This window comes from Condylura cristata, unplaced genomic scaffold (assembly GCF_000260355.1).
Source record: "Condylura cristata isolate star-nosed mole 26May11 unplaced genomic scaffold, ConCri1.0 scaffold00020, whole genome shotgun sequence".
Taxonomy (NCBI): Eukaryota; Metazoa; Chordata; class Mammalia; order Eulipotyphla; family Talpidae; genus Condylura; species Condylura cristata.
In genome coordinates this window covers 19,705,837-19,718,874 of record NW_004567121.1, presented here as the reverse complement: position 1 = coordinate 19,718,874, position 13,038 = coordinate 19,705,837, and the positions used below count along the sequence as shown (strand labels likewise).

General features: G+C 33.8%; 1 protein-coding gene across 2 annotated transcripts in view; it reads right to left on the bottom strand.

The window, feature by feature from the left end:
• Positions 1 to 3,506: 3,506 nt before the first annotated feature.
• HNRNPLL (heterogeneous nuclear ribonucleoprotein L-like) overlaps positions 3,507 to 13,038 on the bottom strand; it is a 35,204-nt gene continuing 25,672 nt past the window's right edge. For both annotated transcript variants that reach the window (XM_012727635.1, XM_012727636.1), the window contains 6 exons: positions 12,357 to 12,574; positions 9,370 to 9,491; positions 8,502 to 8,703; positions 7,885 to 7,942; positions 7,699 to 7,797; positions 3,507 to 3,717 (listed from right to left, as the gene is read on the bottom strand). In XM_012727635.1, the coding sequence (XP_012583089.1) occupies positions 3,662 to 3,717; positions 7,699 to 7,797; positions 7,885 to 7,942; positions 8,502 to 8,703; positions 9,370 to 9,491; positions 12,357 to 12,574 (755 nt within the window). In that variant the 3' untranslated portion in view covers positions 3,507 to 3,661. The remainder of the gene's footprint in view (positions 3,718 to 7,698; positions 7,798 to 7,884; positions 7,943 to 8,501; positions 8,704 to 9,369; positions 9,492 to 12,356; positions 12,575 to 13,038) is intronic.

The following is a 13,038-nucleotide window of genomic DNA, read 5'->3' as shown; positions in this document are numbered from 1 at the left end:
AAACATGTTAAAACTGAGATATTTAGGAGGTGATCAATTGAAATAATCAGCTGAATCCATTTGGTGGAAGCACTGTTTTAGGAAAAAGCAATGATCTCATAAATGTCCACACAAGATCCCTAATATAAATTTTGGCTTAAATAGAAATCATGGTTGTATCTTCACTTATTTTTGCCCGACTATGCTAAGGTTAAAAAAAAAAAAAAGAGTAAATCATGTTGAGAGGTAAAACCTACAGGCCTTAATTTTTTGTTTCATCTGATACTGTTTTTTTTTTTAATCCCAGTTCCATGCTGTTTCGATTACTACAATTGGTGTTACAGTTTGAAGACAGGGAGTGTGGCATGGTGAAGAGGTGCCTCCATTCTTTTTCTCAAACTGCTTTCACTATTTGGGGTCTTTCAGTGGTTCTGTAATTTTAGTAATGTTTATTTCCTTGAAGAATGCCACTGGAAATTTGATAGGGATTGCACTGGCCTATACTACTTTGGGCAAGAGAAGTAATTTCAACAATGTTAATTCTCCCATGAGCGCGTTATCTTTCCATTTCTGTGTGTCCTGTATTTCTCATTGTTGAGATTTTAAATTACAAACCCAGTGGTAGTATGGCTAAAAAGGCTTTCTTCTCTTCACGTGGACCTTCCATTGAATTGTCTCGAGTTCGAACAGCCATATAAAGACAAGAAGCTATTAACTTTCTTATAAGGATCCCTGTCACCTAAAGAAACTTTCCAGTGAAAAAGCCCTTTATGCCTTAGATTCCTAATTGTGAGAGAATATTCTACACCCAAAATTTTTCTACTCCAGAAAGAGATCACTAATAACTACTAAAAAGCACTTACCCAGCAACCTATCCCTACATGTAGGAATGTAAAGTGTGAAATACATCTGATCCCATTTGGTCATTTTTATCACCTTCTCTTAATCCAGCTAGAAAAACATAGTTTAGATAACCAAATAACCAGGATGCTAAATCTCAAGTCAGTTGCAAATTTTATTTAGTGGGTAGTAACCCCAGATTATCAAATATTTAATGGATTTTAGATATGGAATGGAATTTCAATATTAAAAAAAATAATTTCTTTATAAAATAACGGAGGGTTCCACTCATAGCAGGACTATAACAGACCAGGCAAGAAAATAATAATGAACAGCTATATTCCAGGCATTTTATGGGGGTGGAGTGGGGAATGGGATCAAAAACAGAAGGGGGGAAGGAAGTGCACTGGACTATGGTGATGGCACACGGGTGATTTGGTGATGGGAAGCCCACGGGGATTACAACTGAGACAGAAAAATGCACAAAGTAATGTAAAAATAAACTATTATGTAAAAGAAAAAAAACCTCTTTATAGCTGTAAAAGTCTGTTCATGCTCTCCTAAAGGCAAAAAGACAACATTGGGAAGACAGAGTACTAGCTAAAGCAAACTCCATTAAAAGAAGTCAGACATTTCTGACAGCAATGGGCTAACACACTAGTGCAGAAATCAGCATGGCCCAACTTAGCAGTTTGGTTCCTAAAGAATTTATCCATCATTTTTGTGGGAAAAGAGCATGAAGACAGTTTATATCTGTAAAGCAATACCACTTAAAGAAAATCTCAATAAACTGTCAGCATCCACTGGTCTAGTTCCCAAAACCCTTGACACAAAATATATTATCACTGCTATCCATTTTAGTTTTCAGAGGGGGAAATGGAGAACTATTTCATAAATGCACAAACTACCAGCTAAAATGAAGACATTTCAATTTTGCAACAAAGTAGAAGAGTATAGAGGAGGAAAAATAAAACTTTATAGTTTATTGTAACGTCTGGTAAACGTGGGTGTTAGATTGGCAATGAGTGAAGAATAAACAGCTCAGTATCGTACATTTACAGTTCATATACAAATTATCCTGAAAGTAACTTTAAATACTAGATCTTTAGAAGACAAAAGAGATATTGATGGGTTCATTGTTACAAAAATTCAAGGGGATATGTTAATGAGTCAAGTTTCTACCCAGGCTCTCCATGCAACAGCTCTAACATTTTTAAGCCCTTGCTTCATGTTTAAAAGTATTAAGGCAAGCAGACTTTTTAAAAAAAGATTTACTTATTTATGCATATAAGAGATGGGGGACAGGATGGGGAAAGTGAGAGGATTCACCAGAGACAGAATAGGGAGCAGAACAGGCAGATGGACTGAAATACACCGCTGAGGGGAGCAGCAGGCAGGTCAGGAGAGGTCTGCTTGCTGTGCCATGTGGGTCTGCTCCCAGGCCGGGGATGGAGCTCATGCTGCAGTGACTGCGGCGAGCTGCGTAGTGCCGTGACTTAACTCATTGGGCCATCAGGGAGGATCCCAAAATGACTTTTCATATTAAAGTTCAAAATAAAGCTTTTATAAATTATCTAACTGTAACTTCTCTTTGCATATTTCTTTAAATGTCTTAAAGATCACAAAATTTATTGCCAATTATAGACTTAACAATTATTATTCTAGGCAGCTGAAACATTTTCTTTTAAAAAGGTGAAAATAAAACTTAAGGCTTTATTAGTCTATTATAAAAAAGCTGTCACCTTAGTAAAAACTGTGGAATAAGAGTCTCTAAGTACCATGTTTAAGCCTTACATCTTTGCCCATGTATGAGATGTAGTATTTAAAAAAAAGAAAGAAAAAAACAAGTCCAGTGGGAGAACGGATGTTTAATAAATGATACTGAAACAAATAGCTATCTGTTTGGAATAAAAATAAAATTAGATCCTTACACCTTGCACCATATAGAAAAATACATATATTACTGATGGATTCAAGAGTAAAAAATAAAAATGTCAAGTACCCAAAATTCTACATACAATTTTGGAGGTTCACATATTCCCTAACGTTCAGTCATGGATCTCAGTTATTTAGAAGAGGATTTGTTAATAATTTCTATAGAAATCTCAATGTCAAATACCAGATGTATTTTCAAGATCAAGTCACATGCAACAAATGTAGATGAACATGTTAACTAATTGCAACTTTATAAAATCTTCCAACTGGAACTAGAAACAGAGGCATGTCAATACAAATGGACAATGACTAAAAAAAATACACCAATTTACTTTTGGGTGCATACTGTACAACTGTACCCCTCTGTCTGTTAGCCTCTCAGAAATATAAAATCAGCTAAATTTGTAGTACTTAAAACTCCATATGTGCAATGTTATTCTCAAACTTGATTAAAATACTTAATAAATACAAGTTATGTTTAATATGAATAACTGCAACATACTTAAACATCTAAACATATAATAGTAATTCTATAATATTAAAATGCAATACTTTCACCTGCATTAATCTCATACACAATGGAAAAATACTTGCAGATAATAAGCATTAAGAATGCAAATATATTTTCACTGTGGAAGAAAAATTATAATAAAGTTAGAAATCATATATTTGTGTAATCTACAAGGAAGCTGTAAATAGTCTACATTATGATACTCTATTTTAAAATGAAAACAATATTTGTTTACAACAAATTGACTCAAGGCAAAATATTTGTTTATTACAGAACAGGATCTTAAATCAAAGTAAGCAAGGCAACATTAGATCAACCATTTTATATTTTTTCAATGAAGTATAATTTTTAAATTGTAATAAAGATGAACATAAATCCTAACATGCTCTTCTCTTCTTATAAATGGGATGATGTAGAAAAACAAAGCTTCAATGTGTAGGGATTGGAACCATCTGTAAAAGTAAAAAAAAAAAATTCAAGTTTCAAGATTACCTGGAATTAGCAGAGTAAATATTTCCCTTTTTTTTACAAGATTAGAAGCAGAAATACAAAGAAGGAAGTTTATAAGGGGGAAAATTACTTTTTGTTCCCATGTACTAATAGGTAAGCTCCATGAAAACAGGCACAGTGTTCACTATTACAATCCTGTTCTAAACATCATCTAACACTTAGAGGGCACTCTACAATTTTTCAATAGATTATTTCAAATAATATTACATCTAGGCACATGTCCATCAGCAAAGCTCACTTTGCATAAGATAATTTCCAGTGGCAATTCCACTATAAAAGTTAATCGAAACACAACTTGAGAAGTGGGCTGAATGGAAAGTACATAAAGACATTAATGAGCTAAGAAAGTCCCAGAAGGTTTAGTATCTAATATCTCATCATTAATAGGGCATATATGTTCTGAAATTACTCCAAAATAATGTCCACAAAAATACTTCCATTTTTCTTTAACTTTTTAGACCAGGCAAAGATAACTCTTTGCTTTCTAAGAAATCAAAATAAAGAAATAATTCTGATATCTTAATGTTACCACAATTTTAGTATTAAAAGCTATAGTTTCTTAAGAAAGAAAATTCCTAAAGATAAAGCTTGCATATACATCAACAAATATTTGCAAGACACTGTAAATAAAAAAATAAATTTCTGGGCCATCCCTGGTGGTGCAGCCGGTTAAAGCACAGCACTAAGAAGCTAAAGCCACTTCAGCATGAAGTGACTATCCCCCGCCCTGGAGGTGATCCACATGGGGTGGCAGACCTCCCCTGACCCACCTGCTGCTCCCCTCAGCAGTGTACTTCATCAGTTGACCTGTTCTGCTCCCCATTCTCTGTCTCTGTACAGAGACACCGCCCCTGCACCTGTGGCCCTGCACCGCCCCAGTACCTGTGGTACTGTATAGATAAATAAATATCTTTAAAAAAAATTTCTGAGGAACTTACAATTCATACACCATCCTGATTAAATCAGAAGTATGCATATAACTTTAAAGCCTTTTAGAATTCTCTATCAAAAATTAAACCTAACTCACAAATTAAAACTGTGCTTTTGTGATTAAAAGTACAACAAAAAAAGTATTTCGGGGGGGCAGGGAGGGAGTACATTGGACTATGGTGATGGCACATGGGTGAATTGGTGAGGGAAGCCCACGGGGATTATAAATGAGATGGGAAAAGGCACAAAATGATGTAAAAATAAACTATTATACTGAAATTTAAAAAGGTATTTCTAATTTATTTTTAAACTTACTACATACAAGCATAAAAATCTACAGAGGCTGGTATAATCAACCCCCACATAACTATCATCTCACTTCAGTAATATCAACTTAATCCATATACCTACCCTCCACACATGGAGTACTGGAATAATTGAAAGCAAATCCTGGATGTTATTCCACCCAAAAATCTTTATGTATTTTTGTACATAAAAATATGTAATTTTTTTGGAAGCATCACATAATACATCTTTATGTATTTTTTTTACCATCATATAATAAAATTAATGATTTTCTTTTAGAGAAATACAGTTTATCACCCTTTAGGACCCAGGATCAAAATACATGACATAGCACAAAGCTTCAAAACTTAAACATCTGAGAGTTCTTTGCACAGTAAAAGGGGCCACTTACCATTACAGAAAAATAAACTCAGAATGACAAGTTCATGTGCTATAAATTAAAAACAATGAAATAACTACCATGTTTCATCATATTGGTAAAAACTGGAAGTCTGACAACATGCAGTATAAGATTTTGGAGTAATAGCCATTTTTTATATACCATTGGTATGTAGCACTGCTAAATAGTACAACCTTTCTAAAGAGCAATCTAGCAACATTTGCCAAAATACAAATCCTTATGTCTACCACTATTAGAAAACTATCCTACAAATACACTTTAAAATGTGCAACTAATAGGATGTTTAATGAATAACAGAAAAACTGGAAACAACCAAAGTATTTATTAGTAGAAAAAAATTGGTAAATCAATATATACTAATATATTAAGTGAAACAGCATGGTATAAAAGGGCTGTTATGTTTTTATAATATAAATATATGTCTGTGCAATATATAAACCTATTTCTTTTCTTTTTTAAAAAAGATTTCTTTATTTATGCATACTGGACTAGGGTACAGGACAGAAGTGCAGCAGTGCTGAGAGGATTCACCGGAGGCAGAGTGGGGAGCAGAACAGGCAGATCTACAAAACACACTGCTGAGGTGAGCAGCAGGCGGGTCAGGAGAGGTCTGCCACGCCATGTGGGTCAGCAACCTGGCCAGGGATCACACTCATGCTGCAGCGGATGCAGACAGCTTCATGGTGCTGCGCTTTAACCCCTTGTGCCACCAGGGAGGGCCCTATACACCTATCATCTCAGTGACACCTCACTATCACCACTCCTAATAAAATAAAGTAAAGCAAATAGCAAAACAAATAAAAAATAAACGTGATAGGTAGGTAAATACAAACATACATATAAACCAGCAAAGAAGAAATGAGACAAAAAAGGTTCAAAGCTATAGAAAGCTTTAACGTTCATTTTGTACCTTTCATTTTGTAGTCACACTCTAGTAGTGTGAGGTGCCCTCACCTATCTCTCTCTCACATACACACACACACAATGTACCACAGTTTGTCTATTGAGCCTAAAACTACATCAAACCAAAAAGCTTCTGTACAGCTTAAGAGATATAACCAAAATAAAGAGATACCCTACTGAGTGGGAGAAAGTATTTGTACTCCACACAACTGATAAGGGATTGATTTTGAACCTTTACAAAGGATATGGGAATAAGCAGCTTACACTGCCGGTGGAGATGCAAACTGGTCCAATCACTGTGGAAAGCCTGTGGAGGTTCCTCAAATTACTAAAACTGGACCTACCATGTGACCCAAGCAATCCCACTCCTAGGAATCTACCCAAAGGAAACAAAAGCATTCATTTGAAAGGGCGCCTACACTCTCATGTTTGTTGCAGCACTACTGACAAAAGCTAAGATATGGAAACAACCTAAGTACCCCAAAACAGATGAGGGGTCAAGAAGCTGTGGTACATATACACAATGGAGTACTATTCAGCAATTAAAAGATAAACTCATGCCATTTGCAGCAGCATGGATGGAGCTGGAGGGGACTATGCTCAGTGAAATAAGTCAGAAGGAAAAAGAAAAATATTGGGTGGTCCCACTAAGAGGGGAATTTTAGGGGAACCAAATAAGGGATCAGAGGGTGAAAGACAAAACTAGCAAGCAACTATAAACCAGAGACTTTCAGCAGGGGAAGGAGAGGGATTAAAGTGGGTTGGAAGAACAAGAGACTATGGTGATGGTTTACTTGTGACTTGTTGGTGGGAATTTTATGGGGACTACAAATGAAAGGAGAAAACAAACCATTCAAATTAGTGATATAAAATATATAGAGAGAAATAGGCAGGAAAAATATATAGGGTAAGTTATATTCTTATAGAATTAGAGTTAATATTCTAATAAGAGAATGTATACCACATTACAGATAATAGGTTATAAAAGATACCAATGCTTTTGTGTCTTTTTTGCTCATCTTTCTTGGATTACTCATTCTGAAGGAAGACAACTACCCTGAGATGGCTAATGTGCTTGACTAGACCTATAAACAAACCCACTAGTGAGTTTGGAAGAGCATTTTTCAAGACTTGAAAAGACAGCAAACCTAGAGAACAAACAGCCTGACTCATGAGAAATGCTGGAACCACCCCGGTAAAACCATATCAGGTTACTAACCTCAGAAAAAAACAATAAAATGTCTGCCATTTTAAACAGCTAAAACTGTGATAATCTGTTACACAGCAATAGAAAACTAATGCAAGTATAAATTTAGTTTTTTAATTATTGCCAATGTTTCTGAAGGTCACGCTCATTGAATAATTATGACACAACTTAACTTACTTGGAACTCTTATCTGGTAGTGATTAAGTGCTGTGAGAGCTTCTACTGCGTCAGTTTTACATTCCCATTCCAACAGCCCAGAAAGTGTTTTGGCAGAAGCTAAAATAAAGAAACACAAATCCAGTTGTTATTTGTTTGTCCTTAGCAAAACAAATAAACTTTCATGAGTAATGAATGTTCACTCACGTTTTGCATCAAACACTTTGTATTTGATGAATGTAAGAACTTCATGGTCATTACACAACTGCCAAAGAAATGTAAAACTCCATTAAAATATTACCAAAATAAGAACCTATTTTTTAAGAAAATAAACTTTATGTCAGCATTTAAGTTTTGAGATCAGCATGAATAAGTCAAATATTTTCTCAGAATATCACTCATGAGCAAATAATACTAATAGTCTATAAACTACGTAGATAATTTTGTGTCATACAGTAAAACCACAGATTTGTAACTGAAATACCCAGTACTAAGAAGTAGTGGGTGTAAGAAGTAGAGTTAAAAAACAACCAATTCTTTTCTGAAGCATTTCCTACAGTCAGAGGAAAAGTTTTATTAAGGGTGAGATTTAAAGACAAGGTAAAAAAGAACTTTACAGTATAGTATCTCAATCTAATTTTAACTCTCAAAAAGACTGAGTCACAATCCAACAAAAACCAAAGAACAATGGAGGCCAAAATAACAATATTAATATCAAAAGCAGATGATGAATAGAACTAGACTTCAAAGTAGGATTATGAGATATATTTTAAAGTAAGAAATAGGAACATTCTGTACAATTTGTATTTCATTATAATGCCTACCTTAGTGAAGGTCTCTTCTGTGACACACAAAGGAACATTATAATAATGCAGCACACATGAGGGTGGCTGGATTATATTCTTAGATGCTTGCCCAGCACTTGTAAAGCGATTATTTTTACTCATTGCAAAATCCTTGTAACTACTTGTACCATCCTCCAGCTCAAATATTTGACTTGGAACAACTGAGTGTTGTTTAGACACACTAAAGATCGGAAAAGGAAAACATACAGTACATACTTGTTAGAGTAAAAGCAGCAAGTAGTATCAAAATGCTACAATAACCTGCATCACTCACAGAAAAGGCATAATCGGGTGGTTTAATAGTTTAAAATAGTTATCATTTTAAATATGCACTTAATATAATTAGCTTAAATATAATCGATCATTGATTGATCTTTTAGGCGTTCAACATAAAACATTGCCATTCTAACATGCTGTTTGATGATCAGAAACTTAAAACTTGATAGAAGTAAACAAAACTTGCATTATATAATCCTAATATTTAGTCTAAAATGGGAACACTAAAATGGTAACACTATTGCTGCTAGTTTTGATGTCAGCTGCATTAAAATGTTAAAATGTTGATATTAAAATTAGTATCTATAGTTAATTAACAAATACTTTTAAGCTCTATTTTTTATGGTTTTTGTTCATTTTTCTATTTATCTCGTTTTTCTGTAAATACATTGGAGTAATTCTGGTTTATAAATGTCAATCTTTTGTCAGTTGTATGTAAATGTCTTCTCCCACTCCAAGGCTTCTCTTTTCACTTTCTTTATAGTATACTGTGACACAAAAGGTTTTTTTTTTCCACAAAATAATAAACTTTAAAAAAAATTTTAAATTACCACTGAATATAAATAATTACCAAACATTAAGTCTTTTTCCAAATAATTTGACGTTGTTAAGATGTGTGACAGCTCTTTCTACAGCATACTCGTCACCCATTTCTACCAATGCTGTACCAGGAATAGTCTTCATAAATTTTACCTGTGAATACAAAATCCCAATAAGGTGACCATTTTTCCCTTTGACAGTAACCATTTTTAGAAGGTAATATGACTTAAGTGGTTGAAATCAAATACAGGAGATCTGGAATCTTTATTCTGTTCTGCCATTTAATATATTTTATATAGCTTCCAAATCAATGGCAGAATTTTATTTATACTTTATAATATGGCAGAGCAGGAAAAAATATATATTAAGCTTATCAACCTTAAGTTAAAAACACTATAAATCTGTTGCATGGTAGACAAGAAAAGCACAGGCTTATCCTGTTATTTATTAGTTATGTGATTTGGGGCAGTTTACTTTCCTGAATCATAAATTTTCCTGTAAAATAGGTAATAATATCTGGCAGGACTCAATATCTAGTCATTCAACAAGTTCAACAGACATTTTCAGCTTCATTTTTTAAATTGAAGTAACACTGCATTGTAACATTATATAAATTTCAGGTACACATGTCTGAATATCAGCATTGAGCTTTTATTTCACATCAAACCAAAGATTTAAATATTCCAGTGGGAAAAATTTCTCTCTCTTGATTTAATCCAACAACAGCCTACAAAATCATATGACTAAATATATGTGTTAAATATGTAGTACATGTGCTGGTAAATCTAACGTTCAGAAATTTTAATATGTACATATAAATCTTTAAAGGATTACGACAGCTTAAATGTAGTGGATCATTAATATTATTTAAAATGTTTAAAAACTTCTTTGAGATATGGGATGAAAGGCTAGAATTACATTACATACAGAAAAGTTTTAACAAAGTGATTTGGGTTTCTAAATCCTAAGACACAATTAATTCATAAAACTCAAGACAAGGACCTACACTTAAGATGCTGAATAAACTGCCGAAATTCTGACTGTCTACAAATGTGAAAAAAGCACAAACAGAAAATTAACACTGGATAAAGAAGTTTAAATAATATAATGTTCATTTAGTTAACAAGCATACAGCTCCTAGAATTTAACTAAACACTCAGTTGACTGAGTGAATGGTTAAAAAAATTTGAATGACTTTTCCCAATGATGCTAAGTCTGTCCCATGTATTCTTTGTCAGTGATTTAAACAGAAATATCCTATATGTTGTCCCCTAGAAAAAAATCTATGAAATTCTTTTTTAATGTGGTTAAATAGTTACGTAGAGGAAATCTTTGTTTCAAAGATTCTGTCAGTGTCGTCAAGACCAAGGACACTTGGGGATGAATGAACTAAGTCCTCATAGTATCATTTTTCAAGCCACCATACGCCTCCCACACACTTATGACTCACATGCATATCCTTTTTACTGTGGGGAAAAAAACGCATTTAAACACTCAAAAGGGAGAAATACTACTAGAGTACTGAAGCTCAAACTAGTGAGTGTGTCAAATAACTGGTAACAAGACTACTACTCATTTCCAGTTATTTTTTCCATGATTCTTTCAAAAAAAAAAAAGGTAGCATCTGTCTTATATCAGAAACTATTATAATTATTTGTGAGATAGCAATGAAAACAACAGATTTGGGGAACCACAGTACCTGGCAAAAATAAAATCTTAATTTTAAAGATCTTTAAAATATGAAAAAATATTTTTAATAATGTTTATTTTTACATCATTTTGTGCATTTTTCCATCTCAGTTGTAATCCCCATGGGCTTCCCATCACCAAATCACCCGTGTGCCATCACCATAGTCCAGTGTATTTCCCTCCCTCCACCATTTTTCATCCTATTCCCCACTCTACCCCATAAAATGTCTCTGGTATATAGTTGTTGAATATTATTATTATTATTTTCTTGCCTGGTCCTTTATACTCCTGCTATGAATGAAACCATCCAGTATTTTTCCTTTCCTTTCTGGCTTATTTCACTGAGCATGATCCCTTCCAGCTCTATCCATGTCGCTGCAAAAGGCATGTGGTTTTTTTGTTTTTGTTTTTGTTTTTTGATTGCTATATATGTACCACATCTTTTTAATCCAGTCATCTACTTTAGGCATAAAATATGAAATTTTTAAACCTTTTATACTTTTGACTGTAAGCTTCAGAAAGTCCTAGATATATATTCTATCAAAGTGGATCAGTTTTAAATACTGATTGTGCTAAAAGCACACTGTTCCTCAGAAAATACTTTTAACTGCAGCATTTGGAGCACATATATAAATATAGAACCTGTCTAAAATTCATGACTTATGGTCAAATTTCCGGAAATGTTTATGTATACCTAGTTCCATGAAATTGTATTTAAATTTTCAAGTACGGCATGTTAAAGGCTAGACTCCCTTTGAAATGTTAAAAAAACATATAGATGTGTCTCTAATACATAACTGATTAAAGCACTGGTTGAACTCCCTTTTACATCAATTAAAAAATATATTTTTAGGGCCCTCCCTAGTGGTGCAAGAGGTTTAAAGCACATTATTTAGTTTTCCACAGCCACTGCAGCATGAGTTTGATCCCCGCCTAGGGAGGGGACCCAAGTGGCACAGCAGATCTCTCCCATCTCACTTGTGGCTCCCCTCAGCAGTGTATTTTCTGTCAATCTGCCTCTTTTACTCCCCTCTCTATCTCTGGTGAATCCTCTCACCCGCTGCACCACTGGCCTGCACACCAGTACTTGTATACATAAGTAAATAAAGCTTTAAAAAATATATATTTTTAGTACTGACAGTCTATACTAATCACTAACAAACAAAAACAATTACTAGAGTTCCAACCTAATGAAATTTTAGCTTTGGGGTGAGTGGAGTAGGGGTTACCTCTGAAAGAGCTAACGTGTTCTTACTATAAGGAAAAGACACATTATCTGAAGGTTTTTCAGAATTTCCTATTGTTTCACAAGAAAAAGATAAAACTTACCTTTTCAATATTTCCATATAAGCAAAAAAGGTTGAAGACCCTTGAACAATTCATTTTTAGCTGATGTAATCCACTAACCATTACAACTGAACCAGAGGGATTTCCTCCATGCATGTAAGAGGAAGAAGCCTGCGGTAATGGATATGCAACAAGCTCAGGTGTATCTCGAGAGCCCATTCTGTATCGACTTGGTAAAGGCAATAATGGACCATGGGAACCTACAAAAATAATAATAAAAAAAAATCCCGTAACTTTAGCAAATACACTTCACTACACACAAAAAATAAATTTTATTAAATAGCTTGACGTATGTCCAAGCAAAAACTCAAATGCCTGAATATTCAAATATGACCTGTGGGGATTAATAAAATCTATTCTTATTTGTACTAAATCCATTATACACTGACCTGTAAACAGATGAATACATCGGGCTAAAACTATACTTTCATATAGTCTTGAACAAGTAAGATCAGGCTACAGCAGTGGAAAATCAACCCAAACCCCTGGCTCATTATACATAAAGTATACCGCATATTTTTTAAAAAGTGATCATATGTCAATGTCTTTTGGAAAATAATACAATAAAACTCACAATAAAACCTAAGAAACTATATAAATATAAAACATCTTAAGTTTCATTGAAAAGTTGTGCTCTTGAATATTTTACAATAATATACTTTTC